The sequence below is a fragment of the Trachypithecus francoisi genome, unplaced genomic scaffold, assembly GCF_009764315.1.
Source record: "Trachypithecus francoisi isolate TF-2019V2 unplaced genomic scaffold, Tfra_2.0 Lachesis_group3, whole genome shotgun sequence".
Taxonomy (NCBI): Eukaryota; Metazoa; Chordata; class Mammalia; order Primates; family Cercopithecidae; genus Trachypithecus; species Trachypithecus francoisi.
The window spans coordinates 127,819,775-127,841,781 of NW_022681468.1; the positions used below are offsets into that span (position 1 = coordinate 127,819,775).

Genomic DNA, 22,007 nt, shown 5'->3' on the forward strand with positions numbered 1-22,007 from the left:
GTCACTTTCTACTGTTTAAAAAAGTTTCTAAAATTATTTTAAAAATATTTAGCAAAAGACTCAAAAGGAGGGATTCTAATTACAATATAAACAAAAAGCTCTAAGAGCATGGGGTGTTCAAGACACTTAGAATGATCTCCTTAAACTCAGCAACAAATAAATGCTTCTTTTTTTTTTAATCTTTGCTGTGGGTTTGATTACGATAGTATTTTTTATTCAGAAATAGAATTTACCTAGTATTCTATAACAGAAGGACATTTTATGTTAGGAATGAAATGTTCAGTAAAAACTGAGGCTTAAAGAAGTAAGTGTATGGTCTGATTAATATCAGACAGCTTAGGAGGATGGTGTCAGAACTTCCAGCAAGGTCTGTGGTGGTCTTTCCTCTGCTTTCAATTGTCTTTCTGGTTTATCTAGGATAAGATACTCTGTGAAAGAATTCATTGTGTATTAGTGAATTAAAGTGGATATACACAAAAGCAAATGAGATTGTAATTTTTAAATACAATTTTTAAATAATAATGAATTTTATAATTCTTAACAGGCTATTCATTTTCTCATACTGCAATTATACCATAAATACATATAGACTAATATATCTGTATTCTCCTGATGCAATTTCTTTAGTTTCATAGTCATTATATTGTCAGTAATCTTACTAAGAGATGTGGAGGACATATTTTTAGAAGCTTCATAATAATTTAATCAAGATCAGAATCAGAATTGAAAATTTAATTAATGTCTTATTTATTATATTACAGTGTTATCCTTAAGACTGATAATAGCTTTTATATTTTTAGTGCCTTCCATTTTGGCCTGAAAATTTGTCAGGCAAACTTTGTGTGAGAGTGGTGGGCTGTGAAGGATCTTCCAAACCGTTCTTCTATAACCGACAGGATAATGGCACTTTATTGAGCTTAGAAGATCTGGTAAGTTTTAATATTTTAAAATAAAATGTCTTTGATTTTTAAAATTTGCGTTGAGATATTTCAGTAAACCATGCTATCAAAATTTACTGGTAATTATTTGAAGGTCCTGCTGTATCAATATGTAATGCCAACATATATTTGTAACAGATCAGAGCCAGTTTGCTTTTCAGTAAGAACTTAAGAAAACAGGCAGGGTGGGAAGCTCACGCCTGTAATCCCAGCACTTTGGGAGGCCAAGGCAGGCGGATCACAAGGTCAGGAGTTCGAGACCAGCCTGGCCAATATGGTGAAACCCCATCTCTATTAAAAAGTACAAAAATTAGCTGGGCATTGTGGCACATGCCTGTAATCCCAGCTACTTGGAAGGCTGGAGCAGGATAATTGGTTGAATCTGGGAGGGGGAAGCTGCAGTAAGCTGAGATGGCGCCACTGCACTCCAGTGAGACTCTGTCTTGAAAAAAAAAAAAGAAAAAAGAAACCAAAACTTTTGTGTTTTACATAATATTGAAATTCCATATGTAAGTGTAGATGAAACCAGTACATCAAACATACTTTTTTAAATTTTTCTTTCCTACAATAGAATGGGGGTATCTTGGTGGATGTAAACACTGCCGAACATTCAACTGTCATAACTTTTTCTGATTACCATGAGGGATCTGCTCCTGCCTTGATAATGAACCATACACCATGGGACATCCTCACATACAAACAGAGGTATGAGAAAAAAGGGTTAATAGGAAATACTTTTATTGGTTCACAGTAACTAATGGGAAACACTTTGGTTTCATATTCAGAATGTTTTTAGATTTTAGAAAGGTGATATGAAACACGTGGTGTTAATGTCTAATATCCTTACATGTTTTGAGATAACCCTCTGTAAACACATTAATAGTTCTGTAGCAAAACTGATGAATATTCACGTCAAATGGGATAAATAGAAATTATTAATAGTTTCGTATCAATTCAGGTCAGGTTTTGCTGCCAAATGAGTTTTGACACCAAATTTCCAGAAAAATCTTTGGGGTTTTAGAGCTTTTTAAATTTCAAAATGGCAGGTAAGGGAGTGAACCTGTTTGAGTATTCCCTTTCCTGGTAACTTGGTAATGCTCAGTGAACCTCTTCCTATAAATCTGTATTTAGTTTTTTTGGGTAGGGGTAGTAGAAGGTTAAATGAGAAGATGATGAGTAGATAGTGGTGTTGAATGTATAGCATTGGCTGATAGGAATTTCATTGTTCTTGCCTTTGCTGTCATTTGGTTTGGATGATGTCATTATTTAATGGTAGAGAATTTAAGCCCTTAAAATATCTAATAATTTTATTTATAAAATTATATAAATTTGTATTAACATATGTATATATGTATATATATTTATACATATATATACACATATAAATGTATGTATATATGTAAATTTCTTAAAGATTTCCCTAGTCTTGACTCTAATGGAGTGAATCCAGTGAGAGATTTAAAAGTACAGATTAGGATTAAAACCTAGTTGTATTACTTTTTTTCTCCCAGTTCTCTGGAATATTTTTTGCATTAAATGGACAAATACTTTACTTAAACTGTAATAATCATTTTTAAAGTCTCCTGGGAGTCTTGTTAAGATGCAGATTTTGATTCAGTAGCTTTTGGATGGGGCCCAGGACTTTGCATTTCCCACAAGTCCCCAGGTAATGCTTATTCTGCTTGTTTACAGACCACACTTTGTGTAGTAATGGTATGGACATAATTTTTTTTGTTGCTGCAACCCATAATATATCTTAAGTATTTTATTTGATTAAAAAGCTTAACTGGTCACAGTAATGTGTACCTATAGTCACAGCTACTTGAGAGGCTTGGGTAGGAGGATCTCATGATCCCAGAAGTTTGAGACTGTAGTGCAATATGATCTTGCCTGTGAATGGCCACTGCATTCCAGCATGGGAAACGTAGGAGACCCTGTCTGTAAAAAATATGTTTAAATTTAAGCACTGAGTGAAAGTTCTGCTACTAAAGATATTTACTCTTCACAGCCATTTCTACAGGTGGACTCTGATCTGGCAATCTGTTTACCCTAATGAATTCCATTGGTATGATTCCACTTGGATCAATTCTGAGTACACTGAAGCTTCAGAAAGGGCAATATTCTCTTTCCCCAAGCTTAAAAACCATTAATTTATTAGACATTTTAGGGTACTTGTTTTTAGGTAGAGTTGTGTTTTATTAACCAAAGGAATTGCATAGGACTTTTATGCTAGTCCTCTCCTCAGTAAACTACGGGTTTGGATTTCTTAACTCCAAGATAATTCTGATTTTCTGTCTGTTCATTGTGTTTCAGTGGGTCACCAGAAGAAATGGTCTTGCTGCCAAGGCAAGCTCGACTTTTTGCGTGGGCAGATCCTACTGGTACCAGAAAACTTACATGGACATATGCAGCAAATGTTGGGGAACATGATCTGTTAAAGGTATCATTTGATGTGAATGAGTGCTCTATGAGTTACCTGCCAGTGAAGGAAGTAGAGAAGCTATCTTCAATGACTCCTTGTCCTAACTGAACTAAAAGTGAATTGGAAGTATTTCTAGCATAAGTAGCTTTTGGACTTTAGATGGCAAATACTGTAGTTCAAACCACTATATTATCTTAGATCAATCAAAGTCATTTATTTACAATTAAAAAAAATAGACCTGCTTTATCTTGTCCACCTAAAGACCAGTAAAGCACCTTTTTTATTTACCAATTTTAAAAGGAAGGAATTGTAAGACTAAGTTTAAAACAGCTTTATTTTGAGCATACCTCTGCCACTTTTGGCTATGAGTTTTTAAAGGATGTTTTCCTAAGCACAGCTATATATTTTGTTAATTAATGGAGTCTGATAGTATGCAAATTATCGCCTGTAAGAAATTTAGTGAAATATTTATTGAAACAATATTTAGGTAGCAGAGTTGATAACATATGTTATTTTTTAGACTCTTAGCCTCTGAAAGGGCCCGAAGAATTCGTATACCAGCCTCCCATCTGATATAGGAATTGCTCCTGCATTAGTAATAGATCATCCAGTTTCTATATGAATATATTCCATGATGAAAGAGTTTATATAGTGTCATTGTGCATTGTTCATTGTCCAATAATGCCAGCTTTTAAAAGGCTTTCTTGACTTTTGCTTTAAAATGGTAATTGGCCAGCAGTTATTGAATTATCCTCATTTCTTCTCTCCTCACATTTGATACTACTCAGCAACTGTAGCTCCCAGTAAGTAGCATATAGATACTAGAGAGAAGGTGGCAATGACCTTCTGGAGGAAGATATAAAGGTCTGTGTATAGAAGCAGATCCAGGCAGCATTCTGTTAACAGCATGGTCAGGGATTTCAGTTTTTAATGTTCCTCTTCTGTTTGGTGTTAGAGAATGAGACAGTAGGAAGAGAGGGTGATTCCACCTCAGTCAGCAGATAGTCTGCCATGTATTGAAAATTGAGCTATAAGCAAGGAAATTGTTCATGTCCTTGTCCACTCAGTTGATCAAAGAAGGGAGTTCTTAGGCCCAAGTGGACATGACAGGGGAGTTCAAAGAAAATCATACATTGTTGGCAAACACTAGGTTTACACAGATCTTTCCTCATTTAAGTATGATAAACAGAAAAAATCCCAACATGGGCTTTATGAAAAAAATACTTCATTAGAAAAAGGTAGCATTATCCTGTTGATTCAGAGGGTAGTTGTACCTCTGAAAAATTTTTTACTACAGGACCAGAAGAATCATTTCAAAATGTATGCCTGGCATCCTCAACTAAGTTATAAAGACATGACAACTATGAAATAAGAGAAAGCAAGGTGAAATAAAAGACAAAGACAGCAAAGTAAAGTGTTAGGGGAGAGGGGAAACTATATTCTGTGCATACTATATATTTATATCCCATTTAATCCTAAATTTTATTGGAGAAATGATAAAGATTATATCTTTTTAAAAAACCTGTCAATTAATAGAACTCAAATCAGTGAGAAAGGAATTTCAAAACAATGAGAAAATGAAAATAAGTAAAACTTTGCCATTACAGTAAAAGAAAGAAACCTAAGAAAGTATATAATAAATGACAGATATATTTTATTGAGGACATAACATATATTGATGCTTTTTATATATTATCACTAATTCTTATGATAGGAACTTTGAACTGCTGGTTGGAATTCAAAATCAGATCTGTCTGACTTCAAAGTCTGTGAACTTTTTCTACTAGACCATGCTTCCCATCAGTTATGTCAGTAAATGAAAATGGTTTAAATTCTATTAAAAGATAAAAACATTCAGATTAAATTAAAAAATAAGATTTAACTGTAAGTTGTTTACAAGAGTTCTGTTTCAGCCATGCTAACAGAAAATTATAACCATGAAGAGAGATGGTAGAGATGTAACAAGCAAATGGAAGTAAAAACAAAGTAAATTTGTTGATTTTAATTTCTTTTTAAAAATTCATACATAATAGTTGTACATTTTTGAGGGGTACATGTGATATTTTGATACATACATAAAATGTGCAATAATCAAATTGGAGTAATTGGCATATCTACCACTGTAAACATTTCTCTTATTTTGGGAGCATTCCAAATCTTCTCTTCTAGCTATTTCGAGCTATAGAATACATTATTGTTAACTATAGTAACCCTACTGTACTAGCTAACGCAAGATCTTACTCCTTCTGACTATATTTTTGTACCCACTAACCAACCTCTCTTGTTCCCTCCCATCCCCTTCTCATCCTTTGGTAACCAACATCAACTCTATAAAATAAAATACACTTTTTTTTTTTTTAGCTCCCACATATGAGTGAGAACATGCGCTATTTGTTTTTCTGTACCTGACTGACTTCACTTAACATATGACCTCCAGTCCTGTCCATATTGCTGCAATATTTGACAGGATTTCAGTCATTTTTATTACTGAATAATATTGCATTCTGTATATGTAGCACATTTTCTTTATCCATTCATCTATTGATGGACATTTAGGTTGGTTCCATATCTTAGCTATTGTGAATAATGCTGCAAAAAATATGGGACTGCAGATATCCCTTCAGTATCCTGATTTCCTTTCATTGGGATATATACCAAGCAATGGAATTGCTGGATTGTAGTTCTATTTTTAGTTTCAGTGTTGTGATCATGGTTCACTCCAGTCTCAACCTCCCAGGCTCAAGTAATTCTCCCACCTCAGTCTCTCGAATATGAGGGACTACAGTTGTGCACCATCAAACCTAGCTTTTTTTTTTTTCTGTAGAGATGGAGTTTTGCCATATTGCCCAGGCTGGCCCCAAATTCCTGAGGTCAAGCGATCCACCTGCCTGGACCTCTGAAAGTGCTGCGATTACAGGCATGAGCCTCTGTGCCCAGCCATTTGATTTTTATATACTGATTTTGTATCCTGAAACTTTACCAAATTTATCTATTTGGTTAGGTTTTGTTTTGTTTTTCTTTTTTTTTTAAATGTGTGTGGAGTCTTTAGGTTTTTCTAAATATAATATGTTGTTTGTGAGTAAGGATAATTTGACTTTTTTTTTTTTTCCCCCAAATTTGGATGCCTTTTTTTTCTTTCTCTTGCCGAAGGTCTTTGACTAGGACTTCACTATGTGAAATAAAAATGGTGAAAGTGGGCATCCTTGTCTTGTTCTAGATCTTAGAGGAATGGCTTTCAAATTTTCCCTCTTCAGTATGATGTTAGCTGTGGGTTTGTTATATATAGCCTTTATCATTTTGAGATATGTTCCTTCTGTACCTAGTTTGTTGAGAGCTTTTCTCATAAAGCAATATCAGTTTTTTTCAAATGCTTTTTTAGCATCTGTTGAAATGATCATGTGGTTTTTGTCTTTGATTCTGTTAATGTCATGTATCATGTTAGTTTGCATGTGTTGAACTATCCTTGCATCCCTAGGATGAATCTCACTTGATAATAGTGATGGGATCTTTTTAATGTGTTATTGCATTCTGTTTGCTAGTATTTTGTTGAAGATTGTAGTTGTTGTTATATCTTTGTCTGGTTTTAGTAATAGGTTAACGCTGGCCTTGTACAATCAGTTCAGAAGTATTCCCTGCTCTTCAGTTTTTTTTTTTTGAAGAGTTTGAGTAGAATGGTTATTAGTTCATTTTTTTTAAGTGTTTGGTAGAATTCAGCAGTGAAGCCATCAGGTCCTTGGCTTTTCTTTGAGGGAAGACTTTTTATTATTGCTTTGATCTTGTTACTTGTTATTGGTCTGCTCAGGCTTTGTGTTTCTTTTAAAATAATTTTTAAAAATTGACACATAATAATTGTACATACTTATGGGGTACATAATGATATTGTGATATATCTGTAATGTATAGTGATTAGATCAGGGTAGTTAACATATTCATATCTCAAACATTTATCATTTCTTTGTGTTGGGAACATTCAGCATCCTTTTTCTACTAGCTATATGAAACTATGTAATAATATTGTTAACTATAATCATCCTACAATGCTGTAGAACACTAGAACTGATTCCTCCTATCTTGCTGTAATTTTGTATCCTTAAGAAATCTTTCCCTATCCCCACTTCTCCCTATCCTTCCCAGCCTCTAGTATCTGCTGTTCTAATTTTTACTTCTATGAGACCAACTGTTTTTTAGCTACCACATATGAGTGAGAATATGCAGTGTTTAACTTTCTGTTCCTGGCTTATTTCACTTAACATGATGTCTTCCAGTTAGGTTTTCTGTTTCTTCAGGGTTCGTTATTAGTAGACTGTATGTGTCCAGAAATTTATCTCTGTCTTCTCTGTTTTCCAATTTGTTGGCAGATAGTTGTTCAAAATAGTCTCCAATGATCCTTTTGTATTTCCTTGGTATCAATTGTTATGTCTCCTTATTCATGCCTGATTTTATTTATTTGAGGTCTTCTCTTTTTTTGTAGTCTAAGTTTGTCCATTTTATCTTTTCAAAAAACTTTTTGTTTCTTTGATCTTTTGTGTTTTTTAGTCTCAATATTATTTATTTCTGCTCTGATCTTTATTATTTTTTCCTTCTACTAATTTTGGTTTTGGTTTATTCTTTTCTAGATTCTTAAGGTATATTGATAGGCTGTTTATTTGAAATCTTTCTACTTTTTTGATGTAGGCATTTATTGCTGTAAACCTCCTTCTTCATGCTGCTTTTGCTGTATCCTATAGATTTTGATATGTTGTGTTTCCATTTTCATTTGGTTTAAGAAAATTTTATATTTCCTTCTTGATTTCTTAATTGACTTATTGTTCAGGAATATATTATTGAATTTCTATGTGTTTTTATACTTTACAACTTCCTCTTGTTATTGATTTCCAATTTTATTCCATTATGGACAGAAAAGATACTTGATATAATTTCAACTTTTTTGAATTTTTTGAGACTTGTTTTGTGGCCTACCATATGGTCCGTGTGCTGATGAGAAAAATGTATATTCTGCAGCAGTTGGATGAAATGTTTGGTATATGTCTGTTAGGTCCATTTGGTCTAAAGTGTAGTTTAACGCCAGTGTTTCTTTGTTGATTTTCTGTCTGGATGATCTCTCTATTACTGAGAGTGGGGGTGTTGAAGTCCCCTATTAATATTGTATCTCTTCCTTTAGATCTGTTATTATTTTCTGTATATATTTGGCTGCCCTGATATTGGGTACATATATTTACAACTGTTATATCCTCTTGCTGAATTGACCTCTTTATCATTATGTAGTGACTTTGTCTCTTTTTACAATCTTAGCCTTGAAATCTTTTTTATCTGATGTAAGTATAGCTACTCCTACTCTTTTTTTCTTGGTTTCCATTTGTGTGGAATATCTTTTTCTATCCCTTCACTTTCACCTTATGTGTGTCTTTATAGGTGAAGTGTGTTTCTGGTAGACAACATATAGTTGTGCCCTATTTTTTTTATTTACACAGCCACTCCATTTCTATTAATTGAAGAATTTAGTCTATTTACATTCATTGTTATTATTGATAACTAAGGACGTACTACTGCCATTTTGTTATAGGATTTCTGGTTTTTGTTTGTTTGTTTTTTGTTTTGAGACAGAGTCTCGCTCTGTTGCCCAGGCTGGAGTGCAGTGGTGCAATCTCAGCTCACTACAACCTCCACCTGCTTGGTTCAAGCAATTCCCCTGCCTCAGCCTTCCCTAGTAGCTGGGATTACAGGTGCACACCACCACGCCTGGCTAATTTTTTTGTATTTTTAGTAGAGACAGGGTTTCACCATGTTGGCCAGACTGGTCTCAAACTCCTGACCTCAGGCAATCCATCCACCTCAGCCTCCCAAGGTGCTAGGATTACAGGCATGAGCCACTGCTCCCAGCCTTTGTGATTCTTTTATAATGCCTCTCTTTCTTTCTTCTTTTCTTACTGCCTTCCTTAACGGTTAAGTGGTTTTTCTCTGACAGTATGTTTTTAGTTCATTGCTTTGTATTTTTTGTGTATTTATTATAGGTTTTTGCTTTGTGGTTACTATGAGGCTTACAAAAAACATCTTATAGTCACAATACATTATTTTAAACAAATGACAACGTGACTTTGATCAGAATGGAAAACAAGGAAACCAAAAAGGAAAAACTAAAAACGCTACACTTTTAAGTCCATCCCCCATACATCTTGACATTCTGTTGTCTCAATTTATATCTTTTTTATATTAAGAGGTTGCTGTAATTACTATTTTTGATACATTTGTCTTTTAGTCTTCATACTAGATATATGAGTGGATTATACACCACAATTATGGTGTTAGATTATTCTGAATTTGTCTGTGTGCTTAGTTTTATCAGTGAGTTTTATGCCTCCAATTTTTTTTTTCATTTTAACATCATTTTCTTTCATATTGAAGAACTCCTTTTATCATTTTTAGTAAGATGGGTCTGGATGTAATGAATTCCTTCAGCTTCTGTTTGATAAAAACTTTATCTCTCTGTCATGTTTGAAACATAGCTTTTTTGGATACAATATTCTTCATTTGCAGGGTTTTTCTTCCCCTTCAACACTTTGAATGTGTGGTCCCACTGCCTCCTGCAGGGCGTGGTTTCCTGAGAGGTCAGTTGCCAGAAAAATTGCAGCTTCTTTTATATTATTTGCTTCTTTTCTTTTGTCACTTTTAGGGTCCTGTCTTTGTCACAGGTCTTTTAGAGTTTGATTATTATATGCCTTAGCGTAGTCTTATTTGGATTGAATCTGTTTGGTGATCTATGACCTTTACTTGTATATTTCTTTTTTTTTTTTTTTTTTTTTTTTTTGAGACGGAGTCTGGCTCTGTCGCCCGGGCTGGAGTACAGTGGCTGGATCTCAGCTCACTGCAAGCTCTGCCTCCCGGGTTCACGCCATTCTCCTGCTTCAGCCTCCCGAGTAGCTGGGACTACAGGCGCCCGCCACCTCACCTGGCTAGTTTTTTGTATTTTTAGTAGAGACGAGGTTTCACTGTGTTAGCCAGGATGGTCTCGATCTCCTGACCTCGTGATCCACCCGTCTCGGCCTCCCAAAGTGCTGGGATTACAGGCTTGAGCCACCGCGCCCGGCCTACTTGTATATTTCTATCTTTCTCCAATAGGGAAAGTTTTTTCTTATAAATTCTTTAATTAACTTTCTACCCCTTGCTCTTTCTCACCTGTCTCTTGACCACCAGTGACTCTTGGATTTGCTCTTTTGAGGTTATTCTCTATATTTTGCAGGCATTCTTTGCTCTTTTTTATTCTGTTTTCTCTTCTGTATATTTTCCAGTAGCCTCTCTTAGAGCTAACTGATTCCTTCCTCTATTTGACCCAGTCTGCTGTTGAGAGCCTGTAATACATTTTTCAGTTCAGCAAATTTATTTAGTCATTCCAGCATTTCTGTTTAATTTTATTATTTCAATCTGTTTCAGTTTCTCTGATAAATTTCTTAATTGTTTTTCTGTGTTGTCTTGGAAGTTGCTGACTTTTCTAGAATTGCTACTTTGAATTCTTGATCTGAGAACTCACACGTGGCTGTCTTATCAGTTTGTCACTGGCACTTTCCTTTGTCTGTTTGGAGAGGCCATGGTTCCCTGCTTGTTCTTTCTTTTTGTGGATACACGCATCTATGGCTTTACACTGAAGGATTATTTATTTATTTCAGTGTTTGTTCTCTGGCTTGTTTTGGTCTTTCTAGAGTATGTTTGCTTAGAGGTCCTTTGCAGTTGCCTATGGGTCTCCTTTATCCTAGATCACTGCTTCCTATTATTAGCACTAGATGGTGGCATAAGTCCTGGTTTGCTTCAGTTCTCAGAAACATTTGGCAGTACTGTCTCTAGTGGTGAGGAGGGGGTTGCATCTCAAAGGGGATATCCCAGCTATGTAGGAAGGCTGCCCAGTGGTTCCTCCTCCTCAGATTTATGGACTGTGCCTCCCACAATGTTGTGCTGCTGAACAGCCACTCTGAATAGGCATCTCCTTTGGCTGAAATAAAGAGCAGAAATTCTTGGGCTGGAGTTTTTAATCCTGCTTCCCATCTTTGCCTGTAGCTTCCACTGGGGGTTTTTCTTCCTAAGGTGCTTGTGATGCTTCCCATGGGCTGAGTCAGGAGTGGTTTTCCTGCAAGAAAACCCAAGATGTGGGAAAGCTGGCTTTCTGCTTTGATCTCACTTTATCCAGTGTAGAAATTGTGAGTCAAAGAGGAATTTCCTGCATGCAGTGCCAAGCAGATTTGGGGAGAGGCATTGTAGGTAGAGAAATTCATTTATCTTACCATCTGCGTGAAGCCTTTCTCTTCTCTGTGGCTCCAGGAATTGTGTCAGCCTCAGGTTCAAGTTCTGGGATATTGCTGGTGATAATCTTGGCACTAGAAGTTTATGTTTGGTTTTCTGTGATAAAGAGTGAAGCCACATTGCTTCTACTCTTCCATTTTGGAGGTATCACCCTCTGTTGATTTTAATTTCTGACCATTTCAAAGCAAAATTATTAAATAGATAATGATAATGTGACAAAGAAGGAGTGATAGCCATAAACCTTCATGCAATGAATAGTATTGCATCAACATGTAAAACTTAAAATACTAGAAATTAACTGAAACACAATCACCTGGGGATATTCTATTGTACTTCATTTAATTTTTAACACAAGAAATAGATGAAAACCCAGAATCAAATAATATTGGAAGAATAACTGTGAACTAAGGTACATAGCACATTTTGTAGTTTACAGATATAGAATTCACCTTCTTAATAGGTATGTTTGAAAATTTGATCTCTTGTTAGAATAAAAAAACTGGGCAGGCTTCTTTGATTGTATAATATACCTTGAAAGTATTAGTAAATTTTGAACGTTAGTGACGCTCAACTGTTCTTATGCTCATGGTAACTTCAGTTGTTTTTGTTTTTTGTTTTCTCCCCTGGAAAGCATGGAATGGAAAGTACATAGTAGGTACTTGTACTGCTTATTGAAATGAACTGTTCTATTTTCATTAAACCTAGAATGAAGTGGAATTTATTATTTTAACCTCTGAAAACACTGACCAAATCAAGCCTTATATTTTTAAGTGCTACATACATTTTAAGTGCTTCACCAGTGTGATTCACATAAATATTTCCTATGTTATAGATCATGAAAACATAAAAATAAGCTAGGCTGGTTTTGTCTGAGGTTGCATTTCTTTTTTTTCTTTTTCTTTTTTTTTTTTTTTGAGACATAGTGTTGCTCCCGTCGCCCAGGCTGGAGTGCAGTGACGCTATCTCAGCTTACTGTAACCTCTGCCTCCTGAGTTCAAGCAGTTCTCCTGCCTCAGCCTCCTGAGTAGCTGGGATTACAGGCGCCCGCCACCATGCCTGGCTAATTTTTGTATTTTTAGTAGAGATGGGGTTTCACCATGTTGGCCAGGCTGGTCTCGAACTCCTGACCTCAGGTGATCCACCCGCTTCAGCCTCCCAAATTGCTGGGATTATAGGCATGAGCCACCACACCTGGCCTAAGGTTACATTTCTGATAAAACTTCCGAAACATTCTGTTCTCCAGCTTGGAGACAAATAATCATCTTACTGCATTGGTGCCACCAAAGTATCCTCTTGAAAATCCTGCTCTGTGCCCTTTCAGCACTCAATTGGTAATTCACGCTAAGGTATTAAAAAACTACGTACTATTAGTCTTAGTTTTTGAAAATAATTCGTGAGTATATTTTAAAATAGATTATAACTTAATTTAATTTATGTCATTTTGATGGTTAGAATTTTTCAATTTTAGTAGTGCTTCTTAAACTTTTTCAATCTTTCTCAGTTATTATAGTTCAATTTTATATAATAAAAAGTTACTATGTGTGGGTTTAATGAAAAGTCTTTCTTTTTCCCAGGATGAATGTGGACAGTTTCCATATGATGCAAACATCCAGATACACTGGGTATCATTTCTAGATGGGCGCCAGAGAGTTTTGCTTTTCACCGATGATGTTGCCTTGGTTTCCAAAGCACTACAGGCAGAAGAAATGGAACAGGCTGATTATGAAATAAACTTGTCTCTCCACAGTCTTGGGCTTTCGCTGGTTAACAATGAAAGCAAGCAGGAAGTTTCATATATTGGGATAACCAGGTATGCAAGAAGGAAAATAAGACATCCTAAACCTTTAAAAGGCATTGAGTTCATAATAGCCAATTTGAGGAAAGTAAAAAGATACCTGGTTTGACTTTCGTATGCTGTGTATTTATTCAGTAAAACTTACTGAATAATTATTTGAACTGTTTGTTGAAAAGCCCCGAGGATATAAAGATGACTAAGATGCTGTCTTTGTCTTCACAATACTCATTGTCAGTTGGTGGGGAAAAAAGTGGTTTGTTTCTTTCCTTGTCCTTGTGTGTGTGTGTGTGTGTGTGTGTGTGTGTGTGTGTGTTTAATGAGTTGCAAAAATAGAAAAGGAAAGATGTACAAAGAAGGATGTACGTGTGCAATGGAAATACAGAGGTATAAGTGACTAGTTTGTGCAGTAGAGGTTGGAGAAACTGTCAAAAGTAAGAGGAAACAGAAACAAATTGAAAACAAGGTTCAGAGAGGAGGCAGTATTTGATATGAGTGCATAATCTTTAATGGGTGGCCATTTAGAATTTTGTAATAGTTATGGGACCAGTTATTTTCTGTAGTTCTATTTAAACCTGTGTAAGAAAAATATTAGAATATTTAGTTGATTTTAAAAATCACACTGAATTTGGTAAAAGGCTTATTCTTTTTTGGAGGCTGATGGGTGGAATGGTTGACGTGATACCAAATATAACCACGATAGGATCTATCAATAAGCACGTTTGGGGAAAGAAAAGCAAATTAAGGAGAAAAATAAATAGATAATCTATGTAATGAACTTTGCACAAACCTGTCAAACTAATGATTATAAATGGTATCATACATACTATTAATATAATGTTAATATATTTATATGTATATAGGCAATGCATTCTGTTATATATTTCAGTATTATATGATATTTTTAAACTAAATATGGTAATCATTTTTAGTTATATAGGTCCAGTTTTCCGTTTTGTTCTTTGATAAAACTTTTTACTTTAATATTGTATATGCTGTCCTAGTTTGTCAGGTGCACCTTTATAAGAACATTTAAAAATTTATCTAAAATAACTTCATTACCTTTTTTATGACATGGTACACATTCAGTGAAATCTAGATTTCCAAAGGAAAAACATCAGTTACGTAATTTTAAAAAACAGACTTTTTTTTGAGCAGCCTTATGTCTAGAGAAAAACTGTGTAAAATAAAGAGTTTTCATATACCCACACTCTTCTTTCCCCTGTTACTAACATCTTGCGGTAGTGTGGTACATTTGTTACTATTGATGAACTAATACTGATACTACATTATTATCTAACTTCATTATTATCTAACTTCTGTATCTAATGTTAAGTATTACTCTTTGTGTTGTACATTCTATGAGTTCTGACAAATGCATAATGAGCTGTATTCACCATTACAGTATTATATAAGATAGTTTCACTGCCCTAAAAGTCTCTCAGCTTCCTCCTGTTAATCCCTCCATTCCTCTTCTAAACCTTTGGAAGCCCCTGATCTTTTTATTGTCTCCAAAGTTTTTCTTTTTTCAGAATTTCATATAGTTGGAATCAAACAGTATGTAACCTATTCAGATTAACTTCTTTCACTTGGCAATATGCTTTTAAGGTTCCTTTGTTTCTTTTCATGGCTTGACAGCTCATTTCTTTTTACTAAATAGTCCATTGTATGAATGGACTATTACTCCAGTTTGTTTATCCATTCAACTATTGAAGGAGATCTTGGTTGCTTCCACATTTTGGCAATTATGAATAAAGCTGTTATAAACATTCATGTGCAAGTTTTTGTGTAGACATATGTTTTTCTCCTCTTTGGAGTAAGTGCCAAGGAATGTGATTGCTGGATCATATGATAAAAGTATGTTTAGTTTTGTAAGAAATATCGAATTATCTTACAAAGTGGCTGCATCATTTTGCATTCCCACCAGCAATAAATGAGAGTTCCTGTGGCTCCACATCCTTGCCAAAATTTGGTATTGTCAGTGTTTTGGATTTTAGCTATTTTAATAAGGATATAGTAGTATGTCATTGCTTTACTTTGCAGTTTTCTGATGAGACATGATGTTGAGGATCTGTTCATATGCTTATTTGCCATCTGTATATCTTCTTTCCTGAGCCACCTGTTCAAATCTTTTGTCCATTTTAAAATTAGGTTATTTTCTTAATGTTGAGTTTTAAGGGTTCTTTGTTTATTTTGGATACTAATCTTCTATCAGATATGTGTTTTGCAAATACTATTTCCCAGTCTGTGGCTTATCTCTTTATTCTCTTAACTGTTTTTAACAGCAGAAATTTTATATTTTACATCAGACTTATCAATTATTTTCCTTCATGGATTGTGCTTTTGGTGTTGTATATAAGAAGTCTTCACTATACCCAAAGTTACCGAGATTTCCTCCTATTATCTTCTAGGAGTTTTATAATTTTGTGTTTTTTATTTATTTATTTTTATGTATGTGTGTATTTATTTATTTTTGAGACAGAGTATCACTCTATTGCCCAGGCTGGAGTGCAGTGTTGTAATCACCACTCACTGCAACCTCTGCCAGCTAGGCTCAAGCAATCCTCCCACCTCAGCCTCCTGAGTAGCTGGGACTACAGGCACGTGCCACCATGCCAGGCTGATATTTTTTAAGTCTTTGTGGAGATGGAATTTCACCATGTTGTCTAGGTTGATCTCAAACTTACATTTAAGTCTAATCCAGTTTGAGTTATTTTTTGTGAAAGATGAAAGCTCTGTGTCTAGATTTGCTTTATTGCATATGGATGTCCGGGTGTTCCAACATAATTTGTTGAAAGACTTTGGTAGTTTCCTCATTTAAATCACATACACTTTGTATTAGATTTTGTTTATACCTAAGTGTTTGTTTCTTTGGTGCTAATGTAAATGGTATTCTGTTTTTATTTTAAATTTTAATTGTTTATTGCTGGCATGTAAGAAAGCAGTTGACTTGTATATTAACCTTATATTTTTGCAATGTTATAATTTCTTATTAGTTACCAGAGTTTTTGGGTTGATTCTTTGGGATTTTCTGTTTAGACAGTCATGTCAAATGTGAACATAGGCACTTGATTTCTTCACTCCCAGCTTTACTTTCTTGTCTTACCACATCTTGGACTTCAGTACTGTGTTAAGGTGGGAATAGTTGAGAGTGGACATACTTGCCTTGTTCCTAATCTTGGTGGGAAAGCATCTGGTTTCTCACTATGATGTTAGCTATAGGTTTTTTGTAGGTGCTCTTTATCAAGTTGAGGAAGTTCCCCTTTAAGTTGTCTCAGAGTTTTTATCATGAATAATGTTGGATTTATATTGTCTATAGTAGATATTTTATTCAGTGCCTTCATTGACTGGTATCCTCTAAATGCATTTTATAGTTAGAACGTTGTTAACACTACCATTGACTAATATAAACAAGCTATGTAAAGTAAAGTATTATAGATTTTAGTATTCTCTAATTCAGGTGCCAGCAAAGTTTGGCCTGTGAGCCAAATCTAATCCAGTGCCTGTTTTTGTACAGCTTTTGACTTAAGAATAATTTGTTTTACATTTGTAAATAGTTGAAAAAAAATTAAAAGAAAATAACACATGAAAATTATGAAATTCAGTTTATTTCCCATAAATAATGTTTTGTTGGGACACAGTGATTTCTGTTCTTTTGCATGGCTACTTTGACATTGCTACTCAGTGCATTACAAATCACAGCGTGTTTGAGTTCATGCGTATTGTTCTACAGCATTTTTTTTTATTACTGATATATATCCATCATACCAAAACAAGAGAAAAGTGGACTTTGAATGTTATTCTTTTAGGGCATAATGAAATGTGGATTATCTTCTTATTTAAAAAAGCATATTTTACTATGTTATGAAACTACAGCTGTGCTGAAATAATACAATATATATTGACAATATAGTTTCCAAACTAAGCACTTACCATAACATTTCCAAATCACAGGAAAGCAATGGCCAGAAAAATTAGAAATAAGGCAAAATATATCATCACACAGAATATCTTCACAAATATAAAAAACAATAATGAGGCTGCAAGCAAAGTGAGTTTCTGAGTGACTTATTTGTTAGCCAAGCCAGGAAAGTCTTTTAAGTCTTTTACCAATGGTGAGTTACTTGAATTATGTCTGATTGCAGCAGCCAAAGAAATGTATTCAGAGAAAATGAACTTGTTTAAGGCCATTAGCCTTTCGGTAGGAACAGTTGCTTAAAGAATTGAAGACATTCTGAACAACATCAATAGTCAATTTAAAAAACAAGGCAAATAATATTGAGTGGTTTCCCTTGGCTCTTGATGAGTCAACAGATGTTACCAATACTGTTCAGTTGTATATTTGAGAAGTCAGCACTGAGTTTGAAGTGACTAAAGGATTAACCTCTATAAATAGTTTGCCTAGGATAACTATAGGTGAGAATATTTTCAAACAAGCTGATGAAATACTAATTCAATATAACCTGAAGATAGATACAACTGATTATGGGAAAAATATGTGTGGAACAGAAAAAGACTTAGTTGGACAAATTCATAAAGCTGGTGAAAAGGTAAAGCATTTAAAGCCTATTGTATTATTTGTGAGCAGGTACTTAGTAGAAAATATTTCAGTCCACCTTTTGTTATCAAACCATTAGTGTCAAATAGTAAACTTTATTAAGTCTTGTGGACTTAACTATCATCAGTTCTGTGAATTTTTGCCGGAACTAGAATCTGAATGTTCTAACTTGTGTTACCACATAGCAGTTTGATGGGTTAGCAGCAGTAACTTTTTATTGTACTCTTTGAGTTCTGGGCCAGGATTAAAATTTTTTTGAACAAAAAGAACCACCCTCAACCACTATTATTAAACACCAATAATAGTGGCTTTGGAAATTAATTTTTGTTGCAGAATTAATGATGCAATAATAGTGGCTTTGGAAATTAGTTTTTGTTGCATAATTGCAGAATTGATTTTTTAAATGAATTTCAAGCTAAAATTGGAAGACAGTGCTTATGTGAAAAATTTATACTACAGTATAGTCAATTTTGAAGACAACTAATGTTTGAATCTCAAGTAATATCAAGATATTCCATGTACTTCCTGTGCTGTCCAAAGTTAAAACATGAAGCAAAATCTCCACTTCCACATATATTTGGAGAGGATATATTTTATGGCCTGCAACTCCAGTTCCAGCAACATTTTTTCTGTCCTCAATGCAAGTGTAAGGCAATTTCCTCATTTCACAATTCATTTGTGCAATTGAGGAGCTTCTACCTAACTTTAAATTGGAAGTGATTGACCTGTAATATATTAATATACTAAACAGCAAATATCAAGAGAATAATTTATTTTTATTTTATTTATTTTTATTTTTTTTTATTTTTTGAGACGGAGTCTCCCTCTGTCGCCTGGGCTGGAGTGCAGTGGCCGGATCTCAGCTCACTGCAAGCTCCGCCTCCTGGGTTTACGCCATTCTCCTGCCTCAGCCTCCCGAGTAGCTGGGACTACAGGCGCCCGCCACCTCGCCCGGCTAGTTTTTTGTATTTTTTTAGTAGAGATGGGGTTTCACTGTGTTAGCCAGGATGGTCTCAAACTCCTGACCTCGTGATCCGCCCGTCTCGGCCTCCCAAAGTGCTGGGATTACAGGCTTGAGCCACCGCGCCCGGCCCGAATAATTTAATAGAATTTTATAAATGCCTTCCAAGTGATATATATGCTCAAGTAAAATAAATTCTCATTGATCAATGTCAGTATTTGGCAGCACCTATCTGTGTGAAATGGTATTTTTAAAGATGCTCATTACAGATTACCATTAATAGATGAACATTTGCGATAGATTTTGGTAATAAATAACACTAAATGACATGCTACTTTCACAAAAGAAGTTTATTTTTTCATTAATAGACTTGTTTTTAAGAATTGCTCTTAATTATTTTATATTCTAAATTTCATCAATTAAAAATTTATGGGAGTTTTTTCTCTCTTTTGTATCTAAGTTGCCTATCTAATAACTTGAATTTTGTCTCAGTCCAGAAAACCTAAAATATTTACTATTTAATATATGGCCCTCTGCAGAAAAAGTTTGCCAGTCCCTTAATTGATTGATGTCAACATTGATAGAGAAAGTTATTTTCTTGCCTGCCTCTTTTATTTTTGTACTCTTGCAACACAGGTATAGTTCGTTACTTCAAGAAGTTCCTTATACCAATGTAATTTTCATAGGAAAATAATAGTTACAATAATCTGGAGTTGCATAAAGTTCCACAGATCTAAATACATATTGCTAATTTAATTTTTTTGTGTGAATTATTCAGTTCTGGTGTTGTTTGGGAGATGAAACCAAAACGGAAATGGAAGCCATTTAGTCAAAAGCAGATAATCTTATTGGAACAATCCTATCAGAAACATCAAATATCAAGAGACCATGGCTGGATTAAGCTAGATAATAATTTTGAGGTATACCAAAATTCTTTTGTTTTGATTTTTATATGTGTATTTTCCTGGTGGTGGTAGTAAGTACAATTGTAGTGCCCAAGTAAAGACGTGTGCAAAAATGAACTTATTAGTAGAAAAACTTTTATTTCTTAATAGGATTGGTGTGACTGATACACATAAGTATATTTTTAATTAAAACATATTGTTATTTAATCATATACTGTGAAACAGGATTTAAATCTGTGTTTTAATAATTTTATTGCATTTTTATATTTTTATAATTCTATTAACAAATCAGATAGTCTTATGGAACTTGTTTTCAGAATGATTAGGAAGAAGATTGCTTCATTGAAATTTTTTTTTTATATTTTGAATGACACCAATACATATTGCTAAATAAAGACTGTGTAAAATTACATGTTTCATTGAGGAAATTACAAAAACCTGCTCAAGTAAATTCAACAAATGTGAGTGATTGTTGGACATGAGTAGGCATTCACAAATAAAGATGCACTCCACCCGGGCCCTTACACAGTTAAAACTAAAAGTCACCTATGCTCCAGGAAGGCTGAAGAAGCTTGACTGCAGTTTCCAGCTTGTTCTGGTTTAATCATGCAGTTTGGTCACTCTTTGTCATTGTTGTCTGATGGTTTGAGTAGCACTGTCACCAGTTACATTCCCCACCACCCCCATCAATTTTGGCCATACTTAAATGATAAAAAAAATATAATTAGTGTCAGACATGACTAAGCTATCAATTATTGGTTGCAAAACAGATTTGTTTAGAATTATCTTGGGGCCAGGTGCAGTGGCTCACACCTGTAATCCCAGTACTTTAGGAGGCTGAGGCAGGAGGATCACTTGAGGCCAGGAGTTTGAGACTTGCCTGGGCAACATAGTAAGACCTTGTCTCTACACAAAAAAGATAATAAAAATTAAAATTAGCTGGGCATGGTGTCACATCTGTAGTCTCAGCTGCTTGGGAGGCTGAGGCAGGAGGATCACTTGAAGCCAGGAGGTTGAGGCTGCAGTGAGCTGTGATTTTGCCACTGCACTTGTGACAGCAAGACCCCGTTTCAAGAAAAAAAAAAAAAAAAAGAATTATCTGGAACTATTCATTATTTGAAGAAGTTTTCTTTTACATAAAGCATGTTTTGTAAACTATAGTTTCTATACTTGAAAAGTTTCACAATTGTTGTCTTGTTAAGATAGATCTGTTGGTGAGATACAAAGATAAAGATTTTTTTCAATTTGATCAATAAACAGATATTTAAAATAGAATAGCTACTGTGCTAATATCAGCTCATCACAAAACCATGTGCTTTTTTTCCAGGTCAATTTTGATAAAGATCCAATGGAAATGCGCCTCCCTATTCGTTGCCCTATTAAACGAGACTTTTTATCAGGAATTCAGATTGAATTTAAGCAATCTTCTCACCAGAGAAGTTTAAGGGCCAGGTTGTACTGGCTTCAGGTAACGTTGTCATCCTCAAATAAGTATTTATCATCACTTTGGGAATCTTGGGAATGAAATTTCTTTTTTACAACTTTATAGTTTACATGGTAATTGGTATCTTTTCTTTGTATGTTTTTCCCCTTCTTCCACATATCCTGTTTATTCAACATCTTACATATAAACTTCGTGACTGTTAAGACTAATTTTGATCAATTAGCCTGCAAAAGGGTTTTCTTGCACTGAGATTGTTATTTTTAAATGTTCCTTTGAATTTGTCATGGGACCCCCATATAAGATTTTCCTTTGTCATTCTTCAGGGCAGAGAGCAGAACTTTGCTGGAGGTTCCTTTTGGATGCTTGCTTGCTCCCTCCCAGCATCCCTCCCTTCCTTCCTTCCTTTTAGCTGTTAAGTACTGTTTAACCTACTTTAATTCTTTTTCTTTTTACCTTATTCCCTAATTTCATATTCAGTTTCCACTTATATTTTATTTAAACCGTAGAGAATTGAAATCTTGCGGGATCCATAGATACAAGTATTTTCATTAATGATGTACATATTGCACACTGTCAATACAATTATGAGAGTATTTATATAGTCCTTTATTTAAAGCCTTACCCTTGCTGAAGTATATAACATTTACAGGTTTAAAATGAAACTTCTAATTACACCATATATACACGCAGACACTTAA

The 22,007-nt window shown here is 34.5% G+C and overlaps 1 protein-coding gene across 3 annotated transcripts in view; it reads left to right on the plus strand.

Annotated features, from left to right (window-relative positions):
- VPS13C (vacuolar protein sorting 13 homolog C) overlaps positions 1–22,007 on the plus strand; it is a 197,684-nt gene that overhangs the window by 145,996 nt on the left and 29,681 nt on the right. For all 3 annotated transcript variants that reach the window (XM_033189884.1, XM_033189885.1, XM_033189883.1), the window contains exons 62-67: positions 801–929; positions 1,510–1,643; positions 3,252–3,378; positions 13,224–13,459; positions 19,739–19,880; positions 21,193–21,333. In XM_033189884.1, coding sequence (XP_033045775.1) covers positions 801–929; positions 1,510–1,643; positions 3,252–3,378; positions 13,224–13,459; positions 19,739–19,880; positions 21,193–21,333 — 909 coding nt within the window. The remainder of the gene's footprint in view (positions 1–800; positions 930–1,509; positions 1,644–3,251; positions 3,379–13,223; positions 13,460–19,738; positions 19,881–21,192; positions 21,334–22,007) is intronic.